This window comes from Vombatus ursinus, unplaced genomic scaffold (genome assembly GCF_900497805.2).
Source record: "Vombatus ursinus unplaced genomic scaffold, bare-nosed wombat genome assembly UNPS02014821.1, whole genome shotgun sequence".
Taxonomy (NCBI): domain Eukaryota; kingdom Metazoa; phylum Chordata; class Mammalia; order Diprotodontia; family Vombatidae; genus Vombatus; species Vombatus ursinus.
The window spans coordinates 44549602-44573993 of record NW_020954599.1 but is presented as its reverse complement, the minus strand read 5'-3'; the positions used below and the strand labels follow the sequence as shown (position 1 = coordinate 44573993).

Genomic DNA, 24392 nt, shown 5'->3' with positions numbered 1-24392 from the left:
TGAGTGGTCCATTGTCGTACCGTAAGTAGCAGAGCAGGGAGTCCAGGGCTGAACTGGAAGACAGCACGGAGGTCGTGGCTAGGCTGCAGTGGTGGTTTTGTTCATGGGAGGCGGGTAAGTGGAAAATGAGACCTGGGCCATGAGGCCCCCCCCCCCCCCAGGACAGTGCAGATGCCATGATGTTTGAGCTCGCATATCCTGCTTGTGTTTTCCCGGTTTTCCTCTTTTTAAAGCTGATGGCATTTCGTTTTGTAAAAATTCCACTTTCATTTTGGATATATTAAGGTTTTATCCCTTTGGGGGGAGGTAGTGGGTAAAAGGAGAATAATTTCTAAAATTCCTTAAGTTAAATTTCCTTTCGAAATGAGTACCAAGCACCATTTGGCATTTAAATCATCAGGGAGAAAAATTTTTTTTAGACTGAAACAGCATTTCCAAACATGTTTTGATTGTAAAAACTGACATCCTCTTCTTCCTCAGAGCAAATTTTTAATTGAATGTTCCTAAGAATTTCAGTTAAGCAAGAATCAATAAGCCTTCCCCTTCACTCAACCTTTACATTTTATTTGCAGCAGTCAATTAGGACATCCTTCCTACCCTTTCAAAAATTCTCTGTACGCATACAAATAAAAAGACTGATAGAATTAAACAGCACTGGCTGCTGTATTCTGGGCTGTCTCTTCCCCTATTATTAGGAGGGGGAAAAAAAGCTTACTTCTTCCTTCTACAGGCTTTCTTTTCATCTGTCAAGAACCTTGCTTTGAAGGGGGCGGTCATTGAGGCATTCATGGATTAAAAAAATTGGGTTTTTTGCCTTGCTCTACTATAATACATCTCTTCCACTTCCCTTAGAGAAGGGCTTACAGGCTGACAGTGACAAAGAACATGGAGCTAGAAGCCATTTTTCCTCTTTTGTCTTTTGAAAGCAGTAATTTCTGCACAGGTTGGACAGTTCTGTAAAAGCACCTAAATGGCTTCTTTAAAAAAGCCATTGCCTGGATCCATTTCTGGATCCATCCTATGTCCAGTCATTAGGAGTTATTCTTTTTTGTGTCTTCCAGAAAGTGGTCTCTGAAGGAGGCTTTGTGGTTTAGTGGAGAGTTAGGCGTTTGGGACGAGAGGAGGTCATGGGCTTGGTCACTGGCTGCATTTACTCTGGGCCAGATTGGACAGGGTGCTTCACTTCTCTGGCCTTTGGTTTTTTTCACCTTTAAATGAGGGTTTGATGTTCTCTGTTCCTTTTCAGTTCTAAACACCAGGAGCCTGTTTCTGGTTCTTTTAGTATTTTTGTGGGCAACAGTGTAACATTCAGAATGTTTATCTTTTACTCTCCTTATGACTTGCTTAATCTTTTTTCTAGTTGTACATGTCCTTGATGATGATGATGTTCCTCCTCAACTCTAAATTGAGGGGATTGAGCTAGATGACCTAAGATCCCTTTGAGGTCTGTAATCGTGTGCTCTGTCCTTAATAAAAATGTGACGAGAATAGAATAGATAGGCTTTTGCAAATGCTTTTTCTGTAGTATACCCAAGTTTTACAGTTCCACAGTTGCCTGAAAAGCTGCACAGAATACAAGAGGTCACTGTTACGTTTATCCTGTTCTTTAGTCTTTTTAGTCCTGTCTGACTCTCTGTGACTCCATTGGGGCTTTCTTGGCAAAGATACTGGAGTGGTTTGCTATTTCCTTTTCCTGCTCACTTTACAGATGAGGAATTGAGGAAAATAGGTTAAGTGACTTGCCCAGGATTACACAGCTAGTAAGTGTCTGAAGACAGATTTAAAGTCAGAAAGCTAAGTTTTTCTGACTTCAGGCCTGGCACTCTATCCACTGTGCCACCTAGCAGCCCTTCTATATATATTGTTGATTTTTAAAAAGGATTTTTTTTGGTAACACAAAACAGTACCTGAAAGGCTCATCACCAATAAGGAGTCTCTCATGTTTAGGTTAAAATGATAAACAATTCCTTTATGTAACCATAATGTTCAGTAACCTTATGATTATTAGCATGAAGGCATAAAGCAGGAGGATATGCTTGCCAAAAGTGTTTGCCTTTGTCATCAAAGTTGTTCTAGGCAGGGTCCAAATAGAAGTGAGATTTCCTACAGAGAGTGAGGTCCACCAGGTATTCCTCTTTGCAGATCATATTGAATCCCAGAACATTATATGGTGATATCTGATTATCCAAAAGAGCCTAACAGGCTGACAGGAAAAACCAAATGGATGGAAAATATCAGCTGGACTATGACATGCAATTGAATGGCCAATCCATTGAGTTGATGTATCAATACTAATAGCAACTATGAATGGACGATAAGTTGAACTCAGAATTGAACAAGAGGAAGAGATTGGACTGGATTTTATGTGGGAATAATAATAGTAATGACTATTGCACCTTAAGGTTTGCAGATCACTTTATAAATGTCTTATTTGACCTTCACAACAACCCTGTGAAAGGTAGCTGTTGTTATCTGATTTTATAGATGAAGAAACCAAGGCAGACAGGTTATGTGACTTGTTCAGGGTCACACAGCTGGTCAGTGCCTAAGGCTGAATTTGAACTTAGATCTTTCTATCCTCAGGTCCAATTCTCTATCCATTGGGGCCCCTAGATGCCTCTAGTATTTGGGAAGTTCACAAATACTTGATTCTAATCTTTTTCACTTAAGCAAACATTTATGAAGCATTTCCAGTGTCCTAGACACTATGGACACAAAGGCAGAAGTGAAACAGTAATTGCCCTCAAAGAACTTTACATTCTGACCAAAGAGACAACATGTACTTAAGTGTATTCGAAATAAATATTGGGGAATAATTGGGGAAGGGGGTCAGGAAAGGCCTCATGTAAAAAGAAGTACTTGAGTATTAAAGGGATTCTATGATGTGGAGATGAGGAAACTTTGTTTTTCAGGCATGGGAACCAAACTGTTCAAAGTCATGGACGAGTGATGAAGTCTTATGTGTGAGAAACAGCAAGAAAGTTAGTCTAGCTAGCCTATAGAGTGTGTAAAGGGGAGTAATATACAGGAAGGAGGGTAGGGGGAATGAGAATAAGCATTTATATTTTTAAAAAGGACACTATGCCTACTATGTGCCAGTCACTGTGCTAAGCACTTTACAAACATCTCATTTGATTCTCACAACAACTCTGGGAGGTAAGTGCTCTTATTGACTCCATTCTATAGTTGAGGAAACTGAGGCAAACAGGTTATGTGACTCTCCCAAGGTCACACAGCTATTCACATGTCTAAGGCCAGATTAGAAATTAGATCTTCCTGACTCCAAGCCCAGCACTCCATCCATCGTACCTCGAGCTTTATTCTAGGAAGGTGTGTTGGAAAGGTATTGCTGGAGCCAGATTGTGGAGGGTTTTAGATGCCAAAGAAAGGAGTTAGTGTTTGACCCTTGAGGTACTAGTAATAGGGAGCCATTGGAGATGGAGCAGGGAAGTGACATGATCTGACAGACATGATGCTGTTTGGTAGGGAATCTTAGAGCACCACACTTTGGACAGTTAAAATTAGAGGTGACCCACAGGGCACTGGAGACTGGATGAGTCCAAGTAAGCTTCACCATATTTTTAATAATCACCTAGTGCATGAAGGTGGACTAAGGGATGTTACTGAGGACATAAATGTTTATATAGCAAGAGTTATAGGTAATAAGTGGGCAGCCCAAGTCCTTCACTGGTACCTATAAAATGTAAAAAAGACCTAGAATAAGACCTCCTAGCAGATGGAGTTGATTTTCTTCTAAGGATTAATGAGATAATAACATGGACAAAAATCCCAGTAGATAAGATGTGGTTGGGTTGTGATCTGCACAGAGATATTACTTGACCCATTGGCATAAGTTATCACTTTTGGACTCATCCTATCAAAAAATGTAGTGGAATTTTTTTGATAACCCTGGTATTAGAGGACAGAACCAACTCCGCCTTTGTAGGCCTGTTGTTTATTCGACTTATCCTACATATGTTAGGAATTTAAAAACATGATTTAATCTAAAATGAAGTAGAACCTCTTTAATGAGTCACTCTAGAGTTGTGTATTTTTGCATTCTCTATAAAAAGGAATTGTTAAGAAATTAATAGTAATTAATGCTAAGTAAATAGTCCTTACCCCCAAGGGCCTTAGCTAGACACTGCCCATATCCTCCTACCAGGCTCTGCATTTCAGAGGTTACCTTGAGGGACCCTTTAACAATGCCCCTGCTTCCTTGCTGCTCAGTTTTTACCAGGATCTCCTCCTTCTCAAAGGTCATGTGCCAGACCCTTTCAAGGTCCTTGGCTTTAGGCTGGACATGGCTACTCACCACTTGGATGAGCAGAGGACCATCAGCTATAATCTTTCTGGTAAGGTGGAAGACTGTCAGGCCTTACTCATAAGCCATCTCACTGGGCAGTAAGGTCCTTCTATTGGATCATATCATCTGTCTTGCTGTTGTGCAAGGCCTTCACACTCGATGGCTTTATCATCTGCCCTTCCCCTGAATCCTCCTATGTATGTTGTCTCCTCTAATTAGAATGTGAACTCTTTTAGAGTAAGAATCGTCTCATTTCTCTGTTTGTATCCTCAGTGCTTGGCATGTAATAAGTGCTTAATAAAAATTTCTTCATTTCTTTCTGTTTCATAAGATGTCTGAGAGGATCCTTTATACTAGAAAGATGAAACTATATCTTAAAACCACCAATATAAATTGGTCTATAAAGACAATATTTTTAATTGCAGGTTATGATTATTGAAGTAGATTTACAAGGATGGCTATTAAGCAGCTTTTTACTTTGCGTCTTTAAAGTATCATTGTCTGAATAAATTAGGTTTTGCTATGTTTCATAAATTACAAGAAGTAATTTTTTTTGTCTCATTTCTTTATGGATGCTATAGAGCTATAAAATAAACTACTTAGTGTATTTTGTGTTCCTTAGTTGATAGACCTCTTTTATTTTGAGCTTTGTTATTGGCAACATGAATTTCCAGTGTTAAGTCTAAATAAAAACTAAGAATCTTATTCATTTAATTCTCAATGAATATTTGTCAGTATCTCCTGTATTAGGTATTGGCAGAGCTATAGCAATGACTTAACATAAAACAATTGCCACAAATTTAGAAAGATTTATAAACTAGTAAAGGAAATAAACATAAAATGGTAATTAGCTTATTGTGTTAAGTGCTATAAAGTATAAATCAAAGTACTTCTGGAAAGTTCATTGGAAGTCCAAACATTTACAATTGCTTTTTTCCCCCTTTTTTTTAAAGGTGAAAATTCCATCATGGCAACTGGTGATTTAAAAAGAAGCTTACGAAATCTAGAACAAGGAATTCGATTGCTTGGTTATCCTAGAGAGGTTGATTATTCAGGGTAAGTTACAGTGAAGTACCTGACTCAATTTGTTTTAAAGTTATAATTTCAGTAGATGAAATAGTTTTTAGAAAAATTGACTTCTGTAAGAAGAGTGGATTCATTGAAGAAAAATACTACTGTATGGATACTATTTAAATTGATCTTGATAAAGTCAATGTATGCATTTCAAAATTTGTGGAGTTATAGGAACACTTGTATTTTTTACTAATTATATATAGGACTTTAAGAACTTGAAATGTCTTGTTAATTAGCAAAGTTTTGTGCAGATTACAAAAACAAATTTTATTTCATTGTATTTTTTTCTCATGCATATTTGAGAGTGATAGATGTAGATGAGCTTTTTATAAACTCATCTAAGCTAGTCCTTGCTTTCCTTTCATCCTCTCACCTTTCACAAATAAACCATCTAAATTAGACAGTTATTGATCCCAAGTACCTTTCTTCCTGTTGAACCATTCCTTTGACAAACAAAAACAGTTAAGCAAAATCAACTTATGTGATAATTTGGTCTAACAGTATATGCAGTATTCTGCACGTGTAACAGTCAGTCTCTCTACCTCTTTACTAAGAGGAGTTTACTGTGTATCATCATCTATTCTCCAAGGCCAAGGCTGCAGTGAATCTGAATTTGACTGCCTTTTAGTGGTATTTTAATATCTATTATTATAGTCATTGTGTATATTTTTTCTTGATTCTGCTTGCTTCTGTCTCTCAGTTCATGCACTTTCCAGATTTCTCCAGATTCCTCTTATTTGTTGTTTATTATTATAGCACAGTAGTTCATTTACTTTAATATACTTTAATTTGTTCAGCCATTCTCCATTCAATAGGTTCTTTTTTTTTTCCAGTTATTTTGCTATAATAAAAAGTTCTGCTCTGAAAATTTTGTTATCTTTGGGATCTGTCTGTCTTTTTACTTTTTGGAAGCATTGCCAGGTCAAAGGGTATGAGCAGTTTGTCATCATTTCTATAAAAATTCCAGATTGTTTTCCAGAACAATTAGACCGTTTGATAGTTGCACCAACAATGTATTGCCATGTCCATCTTCCCCATAATTTTAACTCTTTCCATCTTTTATCATCTTTGCTGATTTGATGGGTGTGGGTGTGAAGTAAAATTTCAAGGATGTTTTAATTTTCATGTTTGCTGTTCTTAGTGATGTGGATTATTTTCTTTTACTTTTTTTTTTTCTAGGCAGTTGGGGTTGAGTGACTTGCCCAGGGTCACAGAGCTAGTAAGTGTCAAGTGTTTGGATTGAGGCCAGATTTGAACTCAGTTTCTGACTTTAGGGCCGGTGCTCTATCCACTATGCCATATAGCTGCCCCTTTCTGTTACTAGTTTTCCTGACCACTTGACTCTTTTGTTCAATTTGGAATTTCCTCTTGTTAATCTAAGTATTCTCATTATTATGATCCATTGCATTCCATTTCTTTATCTGACCATAATGTCTTATTGATCTGTTTTGTCCCTATGCCTCACTTCTTCTAAACCTGTTCTTTATCCTCAATGTGACCTTGAGTTTCTGCCCTCTTCAGTCCTTCCTAGGCTCCTCCTGGCTTTACTTTCCTCTCCCAATGCTGACCCCTTGTTAATCAGTTCAGTGTTATACTGTTACACAGTTCTTTTGAATTGATGCTTCCCTGCCATTTGCCACTTAGGCCTTGTTTCCAACTCTTAATTTACTTTTCAGTTTTTTAAAATCGGCCCAATAGTTTTCCCTTAATTTATTATTTATTTTTAGTATTCATTTTTTTTTAAAATTCTGAGTTCCCGAGTTCTTGCCATCCTTTTCCACCCCTTGCCCACCCATTAAGAAGACAAGAACTGTGATAGCATTTATACATGTGAAATCATGCAAAAATGTTTCTATATTAGCCATGTTGCATTTTTTTTAAAGCAAGAAAAAATTATGCTTTAGTTTGTACTCAGAGTTCATCAGTTCCCTGGAAATGGATAACATTTTTCATCATAAGTCCTTTGGAATTTTCTTGAATCATTATATTGATCAGAATAGCTAAGTCACTCACAATCGATCATAGTACAGTATTGCTTTTACTGTGTGCAGTATTCTTTTGGTTCTGCCCAACTTAACTGTACATAAAAAAGTTTTCTCGGGATGTTCTGAAACCTATAGCACAATAGTATTCCATCACAATAATATACCACAACTTGTTCAGCCATTCCCCAGTTGATGGGCATCCCCTTAATTTCCAATTTTTTGCCACAAAAAAGTTTCTGTAAATATTTTCATACCACCAGTAGTTTTGATCATTACTGTTTTATATTAAAAATTGAAGTCTAGGAGTGCAATTCTCCTTACATTTCTATTGTTTTTCATTATTTCCCTTGACATTCTAGATCTTTTATTTCTCCAAATAAATTTTCTTCTCTTATTTAGCTCTTCAAAGTATCTTTTTAGTAGTTCTGTTGGTATAGTGCAAATCTGTAAATTTATTTAGGTAAATTATTATTTTCCTGTCAGGTAAATAATATTTATTGTGTTGACACTTATGTAACCAATGAATACCCCTCAAACTTTAAGGAGTTCTTTATTTCTTTAAAGAATGTTTTGTAATTGTATTTATCTAAATGTATACAGATCCATGGTTAGTAGATCATATATTTCATGTAAGTCATTTTGAATGGAATATCCCTTGCTATTTCCTCCTGAAAGTTATTATTACTGTATAAAAATACTATTAATTTTTATAGATTTATTTTGTATCCTGCAACTTTATTGAAGCTATTAATTATTTCAGTAACCTTCTTTACTGGTTCTATAGAGTTTTCTACTAAAACCACTGAATTGAAAACAAATAGGGATAATTTTTCTCTTCTACTGCTAGTGTTTCTAGAATTATGTCATTATCAGCGCAGTATTTTTGAATCTTTGGAGTTTATTGGGAAGGCTTCTTTGCAAGTTAATCTTTTAGATATTTACATTTTAGCATATTAAAATTACCTCTCTGTACTAATTCTTTGTAAGTTTTTCTTTTTGGGCATAAATGAATGCTGTATTTTGTCTAATTTTTTTTATAATATATTGATATAATGTGATTTGGAGTGTTTCTGTTTTTAACATGATTGCTTATTGTTCTAATGTTGAATTGTTCTTCCCTCTCAGGTTATAAAATCTTGGTCGTAAAGACTCATCTTTTGATATATTATATAGTCTTTCTGTTAGGATTTTACTTAAAATTTTGAATTAGTGTTTTATTAGTGATATTGATTTATAATTCTCTTTCTTTGCTTCATCCTACTACAAAGTAGTATTATATTTGTCTCAAAGGGAGTGTGATGTAGTTTTTTTCCTCAATTTTCTTAGAATAATTTGTGTATAATATGTATTATATTACTAATTCTTTATATGTTTAATGTAATTTACTTGTAAGTTTATCTTTGCAGCCTTCCCTCTCCCACCTAGTTACTTTTCAGCTAGTTCTATTTCATTTTCTGAGGTTTGGCTATTTATTTTAAATTAATGAGCCACCATCTTTCCTGTGTGTGTAAATGTTAAATGAAATATCACTTTTTCAGGTGCATATATACTTGTTAGAATTTTGATTTTTAATACTAAAGCAGCTATTGGAAGTTACTTAATTTAAACTTTGTTGATAACAAACATTTATTGGGTTACTTTTTTAATCTAAGTTAACGTTCTCCACAGTGGAACTTATTTTGAGTAGATAATAATTTCAAGGCAGCTTTTCTTTTTCTTTTGAGACTTGATCTCCCTATCTTACTTAGGCAGAAAGTACAGTAGGCACTCATGGGCTTGATCCCACTGCTGATCCTTATGGAAGCGTTGATCTGCTTTATTTCTGAACTGAGCCAGTTTGCCCCTCCTTAAGCTACCTATTATCTCTCTGCTCCTGGAGCTCCTGACATTGGTGTTTGATTGACTTCAGCCGTACTAGAGCACCAAGCAGTAGCAGGGATTAAAAGTGTTCGCCACCACCTCGGGTGATGGTAGCATTTTTAAAGAGGAAAATGGTAACAAAATTTTGAAGGTCTAATTTTGTGGAATCATTAAAACACGCTTTTTTCCCTTTCCAACAGTTTAGTAAAAGGAGATCCTGCAGCATATTTGCCTATTATCAGCCATTCCCTGACTTCATATTCAACTTATGTGGCGGAATTTTTGGTCATCTCCAATACAGAACTCACAGCAAAGAATGATTATCGATTCATTGATTCTGTCTATAAGGTATTGTAAATATTATAAAGCAAGAAACTATTAAATTACTCATTAAAGTGAGGTTTATATTTGCATTGGACTGTTGGGATAAGTCTGTCCTGTGATTTTAGCAGTAGCTAATTGGTTTGAATAACAGGGTGTAAAATACCAGATTTTTCAGTAGCATATTTTGAAATAAAATGACACTCCATGGAAGTTTTTAAGTGTATGTCTCTTGTCGGCCTAAAAGCAATGTGACATTTGGATAGAGGTAAGAGATGTGACTGCATTCATTGAAGTCTCTAGATCAGTGTATCTTGAGTTAAATAAATGTTTATCTTTTGTAACACATGTAAAGGAACATCTGAATTAACTTGGTTTCCTAGGTATGATTTAAAAAAAAAACTGCCGTAAAATTTAAATGTCTTAGTACTAGAATACTTTTGACAAATCATCAAACAAAACTCAGTGTCAATTTTTAGAGTTGTTCCTGAAAGAAACCTTAAGTGTTTTGTAGTTATCATCTACAGAAGAAAGTAAGACTCAGGGGGCAGCTAGGTGGCACAGTGGATAAAGCACCAACCCTGAAGTCAGGAGGACTTGAGTTCAAATCCGTCCTCAGACCAAACACTTGACACTTACTAGCTGTGTCACCCTGGGCAAGTCACTTAACCCCAATTGCCTTGGAAAAAAAAAAAAGAAAGTAAGTAAGACTCAGAAAAATTTAAGGGACTTGCCTGAAGTCATATGACCAGTTAGAAGAACTAATAACCCACGTCTCTTTATGTCTATTCCATGTCACTTACTAGTGTAGAAAGTTCCAATTTTTTGTCATTAGAGTAGTTAATTTAAAATAATCCAAATTAGTCATCAAAAAATTTTAAACTTATGTTTTTGCTTATTTATAATCTCTGGAGTCATTGATCCACATAAAATTAAATTTATCAGACTTTTACTTGATAGTACTCAATCTTTCCCTCCCAAATACTACTATTGTTTTTCACAGTCTTCTCATGCCATGTAACTTAATATGTTCAATGGATGTCTGCTGACTTAATATGTTCAGTGGATGTCTCACTTGATACCAAGGCTAAGCTCGATCATTCTTCACCATTTGCTGTGTACTAGCAACCTGTTTACTATGATATATTTCCCTCCACCCTCCCATCTAATCTCTCTGCCTCTCTTGTAGCCAAGATCTCTCTAACAAGTTTTCCTTTCAGTTCTAAGAGTAGCTTTACTTATGTAACACTCTTTCTTCTCAGTCTCCTTATGGTAGCCTGTGTGGATACATAACAAGAATGCAAGTGAACATTCAAATTTTATTGGAAATTAAAGTCTTTATGTTATAGTGTTGTTAAAATGAGCTTGCAAAGATAAAGGAAACCCAGATTGTGGAAGACCTCCCATGCCAGGTGAAGAAGTTTGTATTTTATCCTATAAATAGCAGGGAGTCACTGAACGTTCTTGTGTAGGAGGGTGACAGTGGTCAAACTTGTGCATTAGTGAGATAGGAAGATGATTTTGGGAGACTTTTGGAGGCTAGATTGGGGAATGTAGAGTTTGGAGTCAGGGAGTTTAGTTTAGATGGCTGTACAATGATGCAGGGAATGAAGAGGGCCATTACAAGGGTTGTGAGTGGAGAAATGGAATTAGAGATTTTTTTAGTTGGAATCTATAGGAATTATCATCTGATTGAAAGTGACGTCTGTAGAAAAGGAAAGAGTCAAAGCTGACTTGAAGATTTTGAGGTTAGGTGATTTGAAGGATGGTGATGTCCCAAACAGAAATGGGTAAGTTGGAAAGTTTTCATTAGATTTTGGGAGAAACAAGCTAAAGTTGGGAGATGAATAAGTATTATTGAGATGAATAAGTATTATTGAGACTTTGTGTGATGGATCTGTGGCTAGAATTTGACTGTGAGAGACTATACCTTATTCAGAAGAAGCAGGATAAAGTAGAATGATAGTGTATATAAATCAATAGACAGGTATTTATTAAGCACCTACTTTCTGTCAGGTGCTGTGCTAGACGCTGAAGAAGATACAAATACAGTAAATGAAACAATTCTTACTCTGAAGGAGCTAACGTTCTAACAGGGGTGACAGTAAGGCCTTATATAAGTATATTCTATGTAAATATAAATAAAATAAATGTAAATACATTCAGAGTAGTTTGAGAGGAAGGACACTAGCAGTTGTCCTTTCCTGGAAAGGTTTCGTGTATGGTGCTTGGGTGATGTTTTGAAGGGAAAAGAGAGATTCTGTGAGGTAGGGGTAAGGAGAGAATACTTTCAAGTATCAGGGAGAACCATTGCAGAGGCATGTAATCAAGAAGTAGAATATTATGTGTGAAGAGCAGAGAGAAGACTAGTTTGGATCTTTGGGTGCAAGGGGATGAGTAATGTACAATAAGCTTGGAAATATAGGTTGGGGCCAGGTTGTGAAGAGCTTTAAAAGACAAAAGAGGTTTTTATTTTATTTTGGAAGTGGTGTAAAGCCGATAGAATTTATTAAATAGGAAATGAGCTTGAGGAAAATCACTTTAGCAGCAGTATAAAGCATATACTCAATTATAAAAAAGTTCTGTTCATGCAAGGAAATGAAGGAACCGGAATGGGGAAACATTACACAGAATATTTGGTTGAAGACTTCTCGATCTCCTCTGCTGCTTCATTATACATTTCATATCCCTTATATGTCATATTGTAAGACTTTGTGTATTGGACCCTCTTCTCATCTCTCAGGACACTCTCACTTAATAACCTCATCTCCTTCTATTGATTTAATTATCTCTATGCAAATAAATACCAAATTTATATACCCCAAACTCATCTTTCTCCTGAGTGGTAGTCCATTATGGTTATCGATTGGACCTTTCAAAATAGACATTCCAAAAGCAGCTCAAATATATTGTGTCCAAAGCCGAACTCAGGGTTCCTTCACCCTCACCTCTTCCTTCCTTCCTCATTTATGTGCAGGAACACATGCATAGAGGTACCAGAGCCTCAGATCTTCTCGGCTACAAGGATCCTGCTCTCTTGATTCCTAGCTCACACTGCCATTTCTTGACAGGTCCTAAACTTGCTAACTTTATTCCCACTCAGCTTACTCTCAGGACTTCTACCCTTCTCCACCTTCCCCTTTCTGTATCCTCTTTTATGTTTTGTTCTCCCCTATTAGAATACAAATTCCTTGAATAAAACAGTACCTGGGGGGAGGGGGGGTGGCTAGGTGGCACAGTGAATAGAACACCGGCCCTGAAGTCAGGAGGACCTGAGTTCAAATCCGGCCTCAGACCAAACACTTGTAACTTACTGGCTTTGTGACTTTGGGCAAGTCACTTAATCCCAATTGCCTAAAAAAAACAGTGCCTGGAATACAGTAAGTGCCAAAACTGCTTTGTCTAGTTAACTGTTTAGTAGAATATGATCTTACCAATACCTCCAGAAGGAGTTCACAAAAAATATAGAGAAGACTTTAAAAGGTGTTTTGATGGAACTGTTGAACACATAAGTGTTACTACACATAAGGGTGTAGCACCATTAAGATGGAATGACTTGGAAATAGTAGGTTATCGTATGATCTAGTGACTCAGTGGCCATCTCCCTTAGAACAATTTTAAAGCTTCCAACTATGTCACAGATTCCAAAATTAGCTACTGTCCTTCCAGATTACTCGGCTGTTGATGTCAGTCATTTATATCCAGTCAGTTGACACTCACCATCTCTCTCATGTATCCCTCCCTCTCTTCTCATGTAGCCAACCCTTTAGTCAGACCCCTATTCTTAATTTTTGCCTGGTCTACTACAGTAGCCCCCTAATTAAGCTTCCTTGCCTCAGGTCTTTCTCTGTGCCATTCCATCATCCATATAGCTGCCAAAGTAATTTTCCCAATGCTCATGTGTAATCATGACATTTCCTCTAGTTAATAAACTCCAGTGGCTTCCAGTCACATATAGGAACAAATATAAACTCTACTGTTTAAGTTTGGTTATGAAAATCATTCACAGTCTTACCTTAACCTATACTTCCAGGCTTATACATTACTCTCCCTCTTGTACTCTGCAGTCCAGACTTGCAGCTTCTTATGCACAGTATGCCATCTCTCATCTCCATGCCTTGCACTGGAATACACTGCCTCATCATTTTCGCTTCTTAAAAGTCCTTGTTTGTCTCTCAGCTTAAGTTCTACCTTTAAACTTCCTGATTTTCCCCAGCTTCTAATGTCCTCCTCACAAAATTATTTTGTTTTAATTTTGTACATACCTAATTATATACATGTTGTTTCCTTCAAGAGGATATAAGCCCTTTGCAGGCAGCAAGTTTCACTTTTGTCTTTGTATCTCCAGTTCCTAACATAGTGTGTGAGACATAATAGGTACTTAATAATATATACTTATTGATTGACTGATTGATAAGTAGAGGCAGAAACAGCAACAGAATTGTTGTTGGAGTGTGTACAGTAGACCACTTTTTTTTTTTAAAGCTGTTCTTTGTCTCATTTCTTATTAAGCCTTAATCATTGAATAGGCGTTAGTTCAGTTAAACTGAGACCTGTTAAAGACCTTAGCATGAAAAGGCTAAGGTTCCCCACTGCATCCTGGGCTATTTCTAGTTTTTCTGACCCATATCTGGCCACTGGACCCAGATGGCTCTGGAAGTGAAAGTGAGACTGGTGACTTTTGCACAGCCTTCTCTCACTTAAATCCAGTTCACTTGCACGTCATGACATCATCTGCCTGACATCATGGTCCTCTTCAAGAATGAAGGACAAACAGGAACAGCAAACTACCAGGACAGGAAGAGACATTAGATAAGAAGTTTAGGAAACTGGTATCAAGTTAGGCACAAAAGCACAATATAGTGATGGTGTGTTTTAATTATCCAAATGTTTGTTGAAAGTATCTCTGCCCAAAATAGAGTTGCTAGTTCATTCATCAAGAGGTGAAAAGAAATGGTATTCTGCATCTGCTTTATCAGTAACAGGGACCTAATTCTCACTCTCATTGGATGTTGAAGTGGAAATGAGAGGATTTAGGAAGAGTGGATTTGAAGAATGTTCAAATAGAAAGATAAGTAGTATGTTTTAAACTAAATTCTATAGAGAAATTCAGCTTAGTAGGTTTGGGAAGTGCTATTCATGTCTCATTCCTACGTTTTCTCATTATTTCCTAGCTCTCTTTTTCTTCCAAATGAATTTTATTATTTTCGTGAGTTTTATAAAGTATCCCTTTGATAGTTTGATTGGTATAGCATTATCTTTGGTAGTATTATTTTTGTTATATTGGGTTAAATTGCTTTTTAATCCTCAGGATGATATGCAGTAAAGAAAGCTTAGGTAGTCCTAGCTTACCAAGCATCTTTAAATCGTTACATATGAATAGTGAGTTTTTTTAGTTTTTCTGTGGTGCCCAATAGAGTTCATGCTCCTTAGCCTAACATTGGAAGCTTCTACATTATCGCTGCTACTTCTCCTATTACTCTTCCCTCTAAAAACTATGCTCCAGCCAAACTGTGTAAATCGGTTTTCCGCACACATATCTGTTCTTCCCCCCTTTTATAATATCTATAAACATTGATTAAACCATTGAGATTCCATATATCAAATGCTTATCCTGTGACCAATCAGTTGAAACATTGAACTGAACTATATCAGTGTTGACATTTCCACTGTAGTGAAAGCAAGAGAGATATTTGAGAAAAATGGAAAGGGGTCTTACAAGTTTTCCTTGGAAAGACAAGCCATGTAATTGGTTTCATTGTTTTCCCAAAAACAAGAGGAAATATTTCATGGAACACTTGATCAAATTTTTTTGCATTGTTATGATATACGGTGATATATCTATCTATCCATATATATGTGTAGATAGATATTGATATATAATGATCAGAGTCTAAATGACCATTTTGGCGATAATTACAGGTTATGTGCCTGTATTTGTTGCAGAAGATGAGCAGGTAGAGAAACTCTGTTAAGTCAGTGTGAATGAATAGATGATTGAAAAAGCCATTGTCATTGTTGTTGTTCAGTCATGCCCGAGTCTTCATGACATCATGGACCATAGCACAAGAAGCACTTCTGTCCTCCACTGTTTCTCACAGTTTATCCAAGTTCATGTTCTTTGTTTCTGTGATACTATCAGTCTCATCCTCTGCCATCCCCTTTTCATTTTGCCTTCAGTCTTTCCCAACATGAAGGTCTTTTCCAGTGAGTTCCATCTTCTCATTTTGTGGCCAAAGCTTAAGCTTCAGCTTCAGAATTTGACCTTCCAGTGAAAAGCCTGAATTAAATTTTTTGAAGTATTAACTGATTTGACCTCCTTGTTCTCAGAAGTCTCCTTCGGCACCACAGTTTGAAAGTGTCAATTCTGCAGCATTCAGCTTTCCTTATAGTCCCAAATCTCACAGCTACACCTTGCTACTGGAAAAATCATAGCCTTGACTATATGGACCTTTGTTGTTAAGGTGATGTCTCTGCTTTTTAGTATGCTGTCCAAATTTGCCCTAACTTTCCTTTCAAGAAGCAAGCATCTTTTAATTTCATAGCTGCAGTCTCAGTCTACAATGATCTTTGAGCCCAAGAATATAAAATCTGACAATACTTTCATTTTTTCTCCCTCTGTTTTCCAGGAAGTGATAGAATCAGTTGCCAGGATCTTAGTTTTTTTGATGTTAAGCTTCAGCTTTGACACTCCCCTCTTTCACCCTTATCAAGAGACTTCTTAATTATTCTTCACTTTCTGCCATTAGAGTGGTATTGTCTGCATATCAGAGATTGTTGTTATTTCTTCTGGCAACTTTGATTCCAGCTTTTGATTCATTCAGCCAGGCATTTTGCATGATGTGCTCTGCATATAAGTTAAAGGTGACAGTACACAGGCTTGTCACACTTCCTTTTCCAGTCTTAAACCAATCAATTGATCCATGTTTGTTTCTGCCTGTTGCTTCTTGGCCTGCATACAAGTTCCTCAGGAGACAAGTAGGATGATCTGGTATTGCCATCTCTTTGAGGACTTGCCACATTTTGTTGTGTTGTACACAGTCAGAGGCTTTAGTGTAGTCAATGAAGCAGAAGTAGATGTTTTTCTGGAACTCCCTTGCTTTCTGCATAACGCGGTGAATGTTGGCAATTTGGTCTCTAGTTTCTCTGGCTCTTCAAAAACCAGCCTGTTCTTCTGGTAATTCTTGGTTCGTATATTGCTGAAGCCTAGCTTGCAGAATCTTAAGCATAATCTTGCTGGTATGTGAAATGAATATGATTGTTTAGTGATTTGAACATTCCTTGGCATTGCCCTTCGTTAGGATTAGGATGTAAACTGATCTTTTCCATTCCAATCTGTGGGCCACTTTTTCAAATTGCTGGCATATTGAGTGCAGAATTTTAACATTATATGTTTTAGGGTTTTAAATAGCTCACCTGGAATTACATTACTTCCACTTGCCTTACTGTTAACAATGCTTCCTGAGGCCCACTTGACTTCATTCTCCAGGATGTCTGTCTCTACCTTCATACACACGATTGTGGTTATTGGTGTTGAGTTCTTTCTTATATAGTTCTTTGGTATATTCTTTCACCATCTTCTTAATCTCTTCTGCTTCTGTTAAATCCCTACAATTTTTGTCTTTTGTCATGCCCATTTTTGCATGAAACTTTTCCTTGATACCTCTTATTTTCTTGAAGAGATCTCTCGTCTTTTCCATTCTATTGTTTTCTTCTATTTTTTTGCATTGTTCATTGAAGAAAACCTTATCTTTCCTTCTTAGTCTCTGAAATTCTGCATTCAGTTGGATATCTCCCTTTCTCCTTTTACTTTCCCTTTCTATCTTTCTTCTGCTACTTGTAAAGCCTCATCAGGCAGCCATTTTGCTTTCTTGCCCTTTTTTTTCTTTGGAATGTTTTCTGTTGCTGCCTGCTGTATAGTATTGCAAATCTCTGTCCATTGTTCTTTGGGCACTCTATCTACCAGATCTAATCCCTTAAATATGTTCATCCCCTCTACTTCATATTCATAAGTGATGTTATTTAGGTCATAACTATGTGTTCTGATAATTTACTGTCCTTTCAAGTCAGAATTTTGCAGTGATAAATTCATGATCTGAGTCACAGTCAGCTCTAAGTTAAGTCTTGTTTTAACTGACTGTATAAAGCTTCTCCGCCTTTGGTTGCAAAGTATATAATTAGTTTGATTTCTGTGTTGACCATCTAGTGATGTCCTTGTGTAAAGTCACCTTTTGGGTTGTTGAAAAATTGTTAGTTACGACCAGTGAGTTATCTTGACAAAACTCTATTAGTCTCTGTCCTGCTTCATTTTGTACTCAAAGGACAAACTTGCCCGTTACTTCAATTATCTTTTGATTTCCTGCTTTAGCATTCCAATCCCTTTTGATGAATATGACATCTTTTTTTGATGGGATTTTTAGAAGATATTGTAGGCCTTCTTAGAACTCATCAACTTTGACCTCTTCAGCATCAGTGTTTGGAGCATAGACTTGTATTACTATGATGTTGGATGGTTTGCCTTGGATTCAAACAGATGTCATTCAGTGATTTTTGGGATTATACCCCAGTAGTGCTTTTTTCACCCTTTTATTGACTATGAGGGCTATTCCATTTCTTCTAAGGGATTCTTGCCCACAGTAGTATGTGTAGTGAATATCTGAATGAAAAGGCATTTATTTACTAAGTATTTACTGTGTACAAAGCACTATGGTAAGTGCTGAGGATACAAGTAGAAAAGTGAGACAGTTCTAGCTCTCAATGAGCTCACATTCCCAAGGAGAGAGACAATAAATAAATAAAATATAAATTAAATAAAATAATAATAAATAATAAATATGTAACCCAACATAACAAAATAAATAATAAATAATAAAAAAAATAACAAATAAATAAAAAATTCACAGCTGCAGTTCAGATAGAAAGGTCCCACGGTTCTGAGGTAATGCCTCTTCTTCAATGCCATTTCCATTGAAAAAATCCCTGATGTTGAACCATTTGACAGAACCAGGGATTTTGGTGGTATCTACATTCTTTCTGGATCTTTGGTAGCTGTGACTGAAATACCTACAGAAGTAGTTGCCAGGCTACATCTCGATGGAAATTGCTTCTCAGGATGATGGTTCCAAGGGTTAGTTTGGAAGAAGGACCTGGATGGGGAATAAAAGGGAAGGGGAGGAAAAAGACAATGTGCTGCCAGTGGAATGAGTCTTGTTGGAAGGACTTGGCCTGTTGTTGGCTGTTAAGATGATGGTGGTGGTGAGGAAGTTAGTTCACTGGAAGTAGGACTGATGGTTTGGAGAGTATCCTATCCCCAAAGCTCCTGGCTTCGGTCTTGGACTGTGTCTATCCAGGATCTCTAGTAGATGTGGTAGTGGTGGTGATGGTAGTGGTGGTTTACTTTCCTGGAACATGCTGCCTTTTCTCTGTTCCTCACAATGCCTTACTTCTTCAGCTTGGTCCCCTTCCTTTAGTATTCAGTGACTTCAGTGGTGAGCAAAGGGGAGAACAGTGAGAAATGTTAGGAAATACTGTTGAAGTTAAGAAGCAGAAGAGGCATTCAGTGAGATCAAAGACTTTCAAGCATTCTTGAGAAAAGATCAGAACTAAATAGAAAATTTGACTTTCAAATACAAGACTCAAGAGAAGCATGAAAAGGTAAACAGGAAAGAGAAAGCATAAGGGACTTATTCAAGTTAAACTGTTTACATTCTTACATGGAAAGATATTTGTAACATAAGACTTTTCTCATTATTAGGTTAGTTAGAAGGAATATATATATAGACAGAGGGCACAGATGTGAGTTGAATGTGAAGAGATGATATCTAAAAAATAAAATTAAGGGGTGAGAGAGGAATGGACTGGGAGAAAGAGAAAGGGAGAGGTAGAATGGGGTAAATTAACTCACATAAAAGAGTCAACAAAAAGCTTTTATATTGGAGGGGAAGAGGGCAGAGGTAAGAGGGAGTGATTGAACCTTACTCTCATCAGAATTGACTCAGAGGGAATAACATACACACTCAATTGAATATAGAAATCTATCTTACCCTACAGGAAAGTGGGGAGGAAGAGGAAAAAACCAAAGTGGGGGGGGTGATAAAAGGGAGGGCAGATTGGGGGAGGGGATAGTCAGAAGCAAAACACGTATGAGGAGGGACATGGTGAAAAGAGAGAGAATAGAATAAACGGGGATGGGGAATAGGATGGAGGGAAATAGTTTTTCACAACATGACTATTATGAAAGTTTTGCATGACTACACATGTATCACCTATATTGTATTGATTGCCTTCTCAGTGGGGGGGGGAGGAAGGATGAGAATTTGGAATTCAGAGTTTTAAAAATGAATATTAAAATTGTTTTTACATATAACTGAAAAATACAGATTTTCAGTTACATGTAACTAAAAAATAAAATACTAAATAAAAAAATTTAAATAATTATTACAAAAAGAAAGAAGAAGCAAAAGAGGCTGAGGGATTACAGACGTTATGAAATCCTCATGCCTATGCATCTTGAATACTTTTCACAGTAAGAGAGTTAGAAGGCAAGGAATATGACAAATACAACATCACAAAGCAAAGAAATTGATTAAATCATGACAGGAGAAACTTGTGACAGATGACTAACTCGTGTTACATTACTGTTCATATAATTTTTTTTTCACTTTTATTGCTATTTATTGCTTTTATATCACATGCTCATTTCAGAGCATCCTTCTTCTACCTAAAGGTAGAACCTAGTGAATGGTCTCCAGATTGTTGAGTTGCTACCCTCCACCTCTGGAAGATATATCCTATATTACTTACTCTGTATTTATTTATAGTAATTATACTTCTGGTTGTTGTGCTGTTTGTCTAGACAGGCTTCTAGTATTTTGATTCCATTTATTGTGTCCTAATTTTTGTATTCTTCCTTTTAAGTCATTTATTTAGCTGTAGTTCATTTTGTATATTCAGAGCCACTGAGGACACAAAATAGCTGAAAGCCAATAAACTATCAGTATGTACTGTTCCAATTAGGGAAGACATCATTTTATACTCTAGGAAAGTAATTGAGACAGATGCATTGTCCCATACACACCAAGCACACTAAGATAATATTGTAAACAGGAAGAATTCTTATTTTGAAAATAAATTTCCATGTTATATTGATTTTTATTTTTTATCTTTGTAGCTTCTTCGAGATAAATTTCATTATAAACCAATTTTGACAAAAAAGCAGTTTTTCCAGTATGGGTTTGTTGAATGGAAGATACAGATTGTCTGTGATATTTTGAATTTAGTGATGAAAAAGCACAAGGAACTGTGTAACCTGGATAAGGTAATTCATTGTCAAATTATATAAATTACCTAATACTTGAATGCTTAAAATGTGTTCTATTCAGAAAATTCATTGTAAGCATTACTGTTGCACTGTTAGAAGGGGCCTTTAAAATAACTTGCCTTCTTTTGACCTCCAACGGATCTTTTTATTTAAACATTTTTTTTAAAAATCACCTAAATTTCTTCCAGTACCTTTCCATCCTCCAGCTACCAGTCATTACATATAGCAAATTTAAATTTAAAAAAGAAAAGAGAAAAAAAAAATCAAAACTGATCAGTATATGGAAAAATTCTGAAAATATGTGCAATGTACTACACCCATTGAATTTCTTGCCTCTGACAAAGGAGGTAGAATATATTCTCATGTTTCATCTTTAGGTACATACTTCTTTGAAATTGCTCACCATTCGCTATTTATAGTTTTGTAGTTCTTTCCATTTACATTGTTGTAGTCATTGTATATATTTTTTCCTTGGCTCTGCTTACTTTGCATCAGATTGCATAAATCTTTCTATTCTTCATGCTTATTGTTTCTTTGAAAATATTAAAAGCTTTATTTTAAACTTTTAACTTTAGGAATGGTGTGTTTTAGATTTAAGATCACTTATTTGACAGTTAATTTAGTTATATTTTTGTTTTTCTTTTTTCCACTTGGTAAATATAAATCTTTTTACTTGAGACTAGTTTTATAAATATATCAAAACTTTTAAATCCAAGTGTCTCATTTCTCAATAACAATGACAATAGCAGTAATAATAACAGATTATATAGCACTTTGAATATATACAGTTTTAAGAGTCTTTTAAAATTTAATTATTGATTGTTGATTTTATTAAGTGATAGAGAAATGAGTTGTTCCTGTAGTTTATCCTGATTAAATTTTTTACCTAGTGGGACGAATTCTTCATGAACAAGTACATTTAAATCAAAGAAGTATTCAGTATTGTCTTTGTGGTTTTAATATGAATGTTTTCTCACAGCTTAATGCTATTTGGGTTTTCCATTTGTAGATTTTTATGATTTGCTGTGGGTTCTGTGACATTTTTTTCTGTTTAATCCCTACTTATGTAGTCTTCTTAGCTTTTTTGTTTTGTTCACTTTTAAACTGAGCAGTCAGAACAGATGTTAAGTCTTTGCTGTTTCTGCTCATCACTGCAAACATATATTCTAGTCTTTGTAAAAACTTTTGTCAAATTCAGGTTTTCTTTCAGAATAAGTTTATCTAAATTAACCTTTCAATCATTTTTATCATTAATTATCTGATTGAATATAGATTCAATATAGAATATTGAATACAGTCTGCTGTAGTTGAAATAGCCTTACATAGAAGCCAGGAGATTGAGTTTCTGCTTTAGACTTTGAAGCTAACTAAATAGAAATAATTATGATGATAGACACTTAAGCACTTTACATACATTTTCTCACTTGATACAGCAACATTGAGATAGCTATTTATGAATGTATTTGTCCTTGTGTAAATAAGGAAGCTAAAATATATGGTAAGTCACATACCTATGACTACATTTAATTTATCATTATGGCCATCTTCCCTATATTATTTAAACTTTTTTTGTCAACCAAAATTGACACCACATCATTTCCATAAGCTTCTTTGGACATGTCAAGTACAGATTTGTTTAACTTTATTTTTACTCCTGAAATAAAACATAATTTTTTCTTAGCATAGCTGCAATCACAAAACTGAGTAATCAACTTTGAAAGTATTGCTTCCTCAACTTAGAAGATATTGATGATAGTGATCACTCTTCTTCTGACCTCCAACAGATCCCACAAAAGCAGCCTTACTGTTCTATAGTCACACCTTATATGAATAATTAAGTGGTAAAATATTTAAAGCTGTGTGATCCTTTGCCAAAAAAAATATTATTTTGAATACCTTCCTTTTTAGGCTGTAGTACAGAAAAAGAAAATTCATCCCGTCAAGTCAGAGACTTTTATGAATTTTGAGAAAACCCTTGTAGAGCCTGTTGTTCCTGACTTCACATTCAGGGGTGTGCCTTCAGAGCAGGTATGGATGTTTAAAGTATGATTTGATAGAAGTGTACTTTACACAGTCACCTAGAAAGCATCACTGATGTATACCAAAGAATTGAGTTGAATTAAACTACTCTCTGCAAGGCACTGTGCTAGATGCCAGAGTTGCAGGGGAGGAGGAGTATATCAAGACAAATTGAAGTGTCCTTGTTCTCAGAGAACTTTTATTGTCCTGAGAGAGCTACAACATCTAGTAGAATCCAAGAAGCATTTATTAAATGCTTACTATGTATGAGGGACTTTGTTAAGTGCTGAGAATACAAAGACAAAAGGGAAACTTAACTCAAGAAGCATACATTTTACCTGGGGTGGAGAGAAGAAGATAAAAGTATGCTTAGATAAGTATAAACATAATCATTTGAGGAAAATGAAAGCTCTAATAATGGCAGTTGGAGTTCAAGGTGTATTGCAGGGTCAATTCAAAAGAATTCATAGACTCAAACCATCTCCAACCCAAATAAAGGAATTTATTGAGAATTACACCTCTCAGAAAGTTGGCTAAGTTCCAAGAAGGAACCAGCAGCTTAACAGAGCAAGACAGAGATTTTTGTAGAGCAAAAGATGCCATTATATCATTACAGAATATATGAATATTAAAATATAGGAGGTGTTCATTGATATGGGAGGTGTCCTAGCCTTGGTGAAACTGCACATACTGGTTACCCAAAATGCATACAGAAAAGCCCCCAATGGGGGGTGGGGAGAAGGCATTTATTTATGATAATGATATTATAATAACCCTCTCTGTGTCATGAGTTTACCTTAGGACAGTTCTTTGCTATTACTGTGCATGTAGTGGTCAAACATCCTAATCCATAACTTGTTAGTGCTGCTTTCTGATTGGCTGGTTATTGTGGTCCTGTTTGAGGCTAAATGGATGATGTGATTGAGAACATGGGCACACCTGCTATTCTAGTGAGACAGTAAGGCATATGAAGAAGTTGGGATATTGGGGGTGGGGGTAGTGGCTAGATTGGGGCTGGGGGCAGTAGCTAGATTCCATCAGTAAGCTTTAGTGGTTTCTTGATGTTTCTGGGATTACATACACACTTTTCTGGCCTTTAAAGGCTCTTTACAATTTGGTTCCAGCCTACCTCTCCTAATATGTTATATATTACTTCTCTTCAGTCACTCCACAATTAATCCCTTCCAACTTTACTGTTCCTTACTAAAGAACCTTTGTCTCCCATTTCCACACAATGAACAAATGGAATTATCTTTAGCTGCTTTGCCTTACTGTGGCGAAGCATAAGAACTCTTAAAAGCCCTGGGAATTTCAGTGACCTCTCTCCCCCTTCCCCAGACCTACCCCTTAGGTCCTGCTTTTAGCCTTGCTCCAGTAGCCATAATTGAGGGGAGTTACTTAGACATAGAATTTTGGTCTCTGAAATCACTGGTCACCAATCACTGCTCAAAGATAAACAGATAAGCTCCCAGAGTCCTGGGAATAGCAGTATGCTTAGATCATAAGC

General features: G+C 36.0%; 1 protein-coding gene across 8 annotated transcripts in view; it reads left to right on the top strand.

Annotated features, from left to right (window-relative positions):
- CEP44 (centrosomal protein 44) overlaps positions 1 to 24392 on the top strand; it is a 57892-nt gene that overhangs the window by 573 nt on the left and 32927 nt on the right. For 7 of the 8 annotated variants that reach the window (XR_003566906.1, XR_003566905.1, XM_027837480.1 and 4 more), the window contains exons 2-5: positions 5260 to 5362; positions 9426 to 9573; positions 20717 to 20863; positions 22775 to 22894. Coding sequence is in view for 6 of the 8 variants with exons in the window: in XM_027837480.1 (XP_027693281.1) it covers positions 5274 to 5362; positions 9426 to 9573; positions 20717 to 20863; positions 22775 to 22894 (504 nt within the window). In the remaining 2 variants the exon portion in view is untranslated. Of the gene's footprint in view, positions 1 to 12; positions 115 to 5259; positions 5363 to 9425; positions 9574 to 20716; positions 20864 to 22774; positions 22895 to 24392 lie in introns of those variants that run through there. The other variant, XM_027837478.1, reaches the window with a different exon arrangement.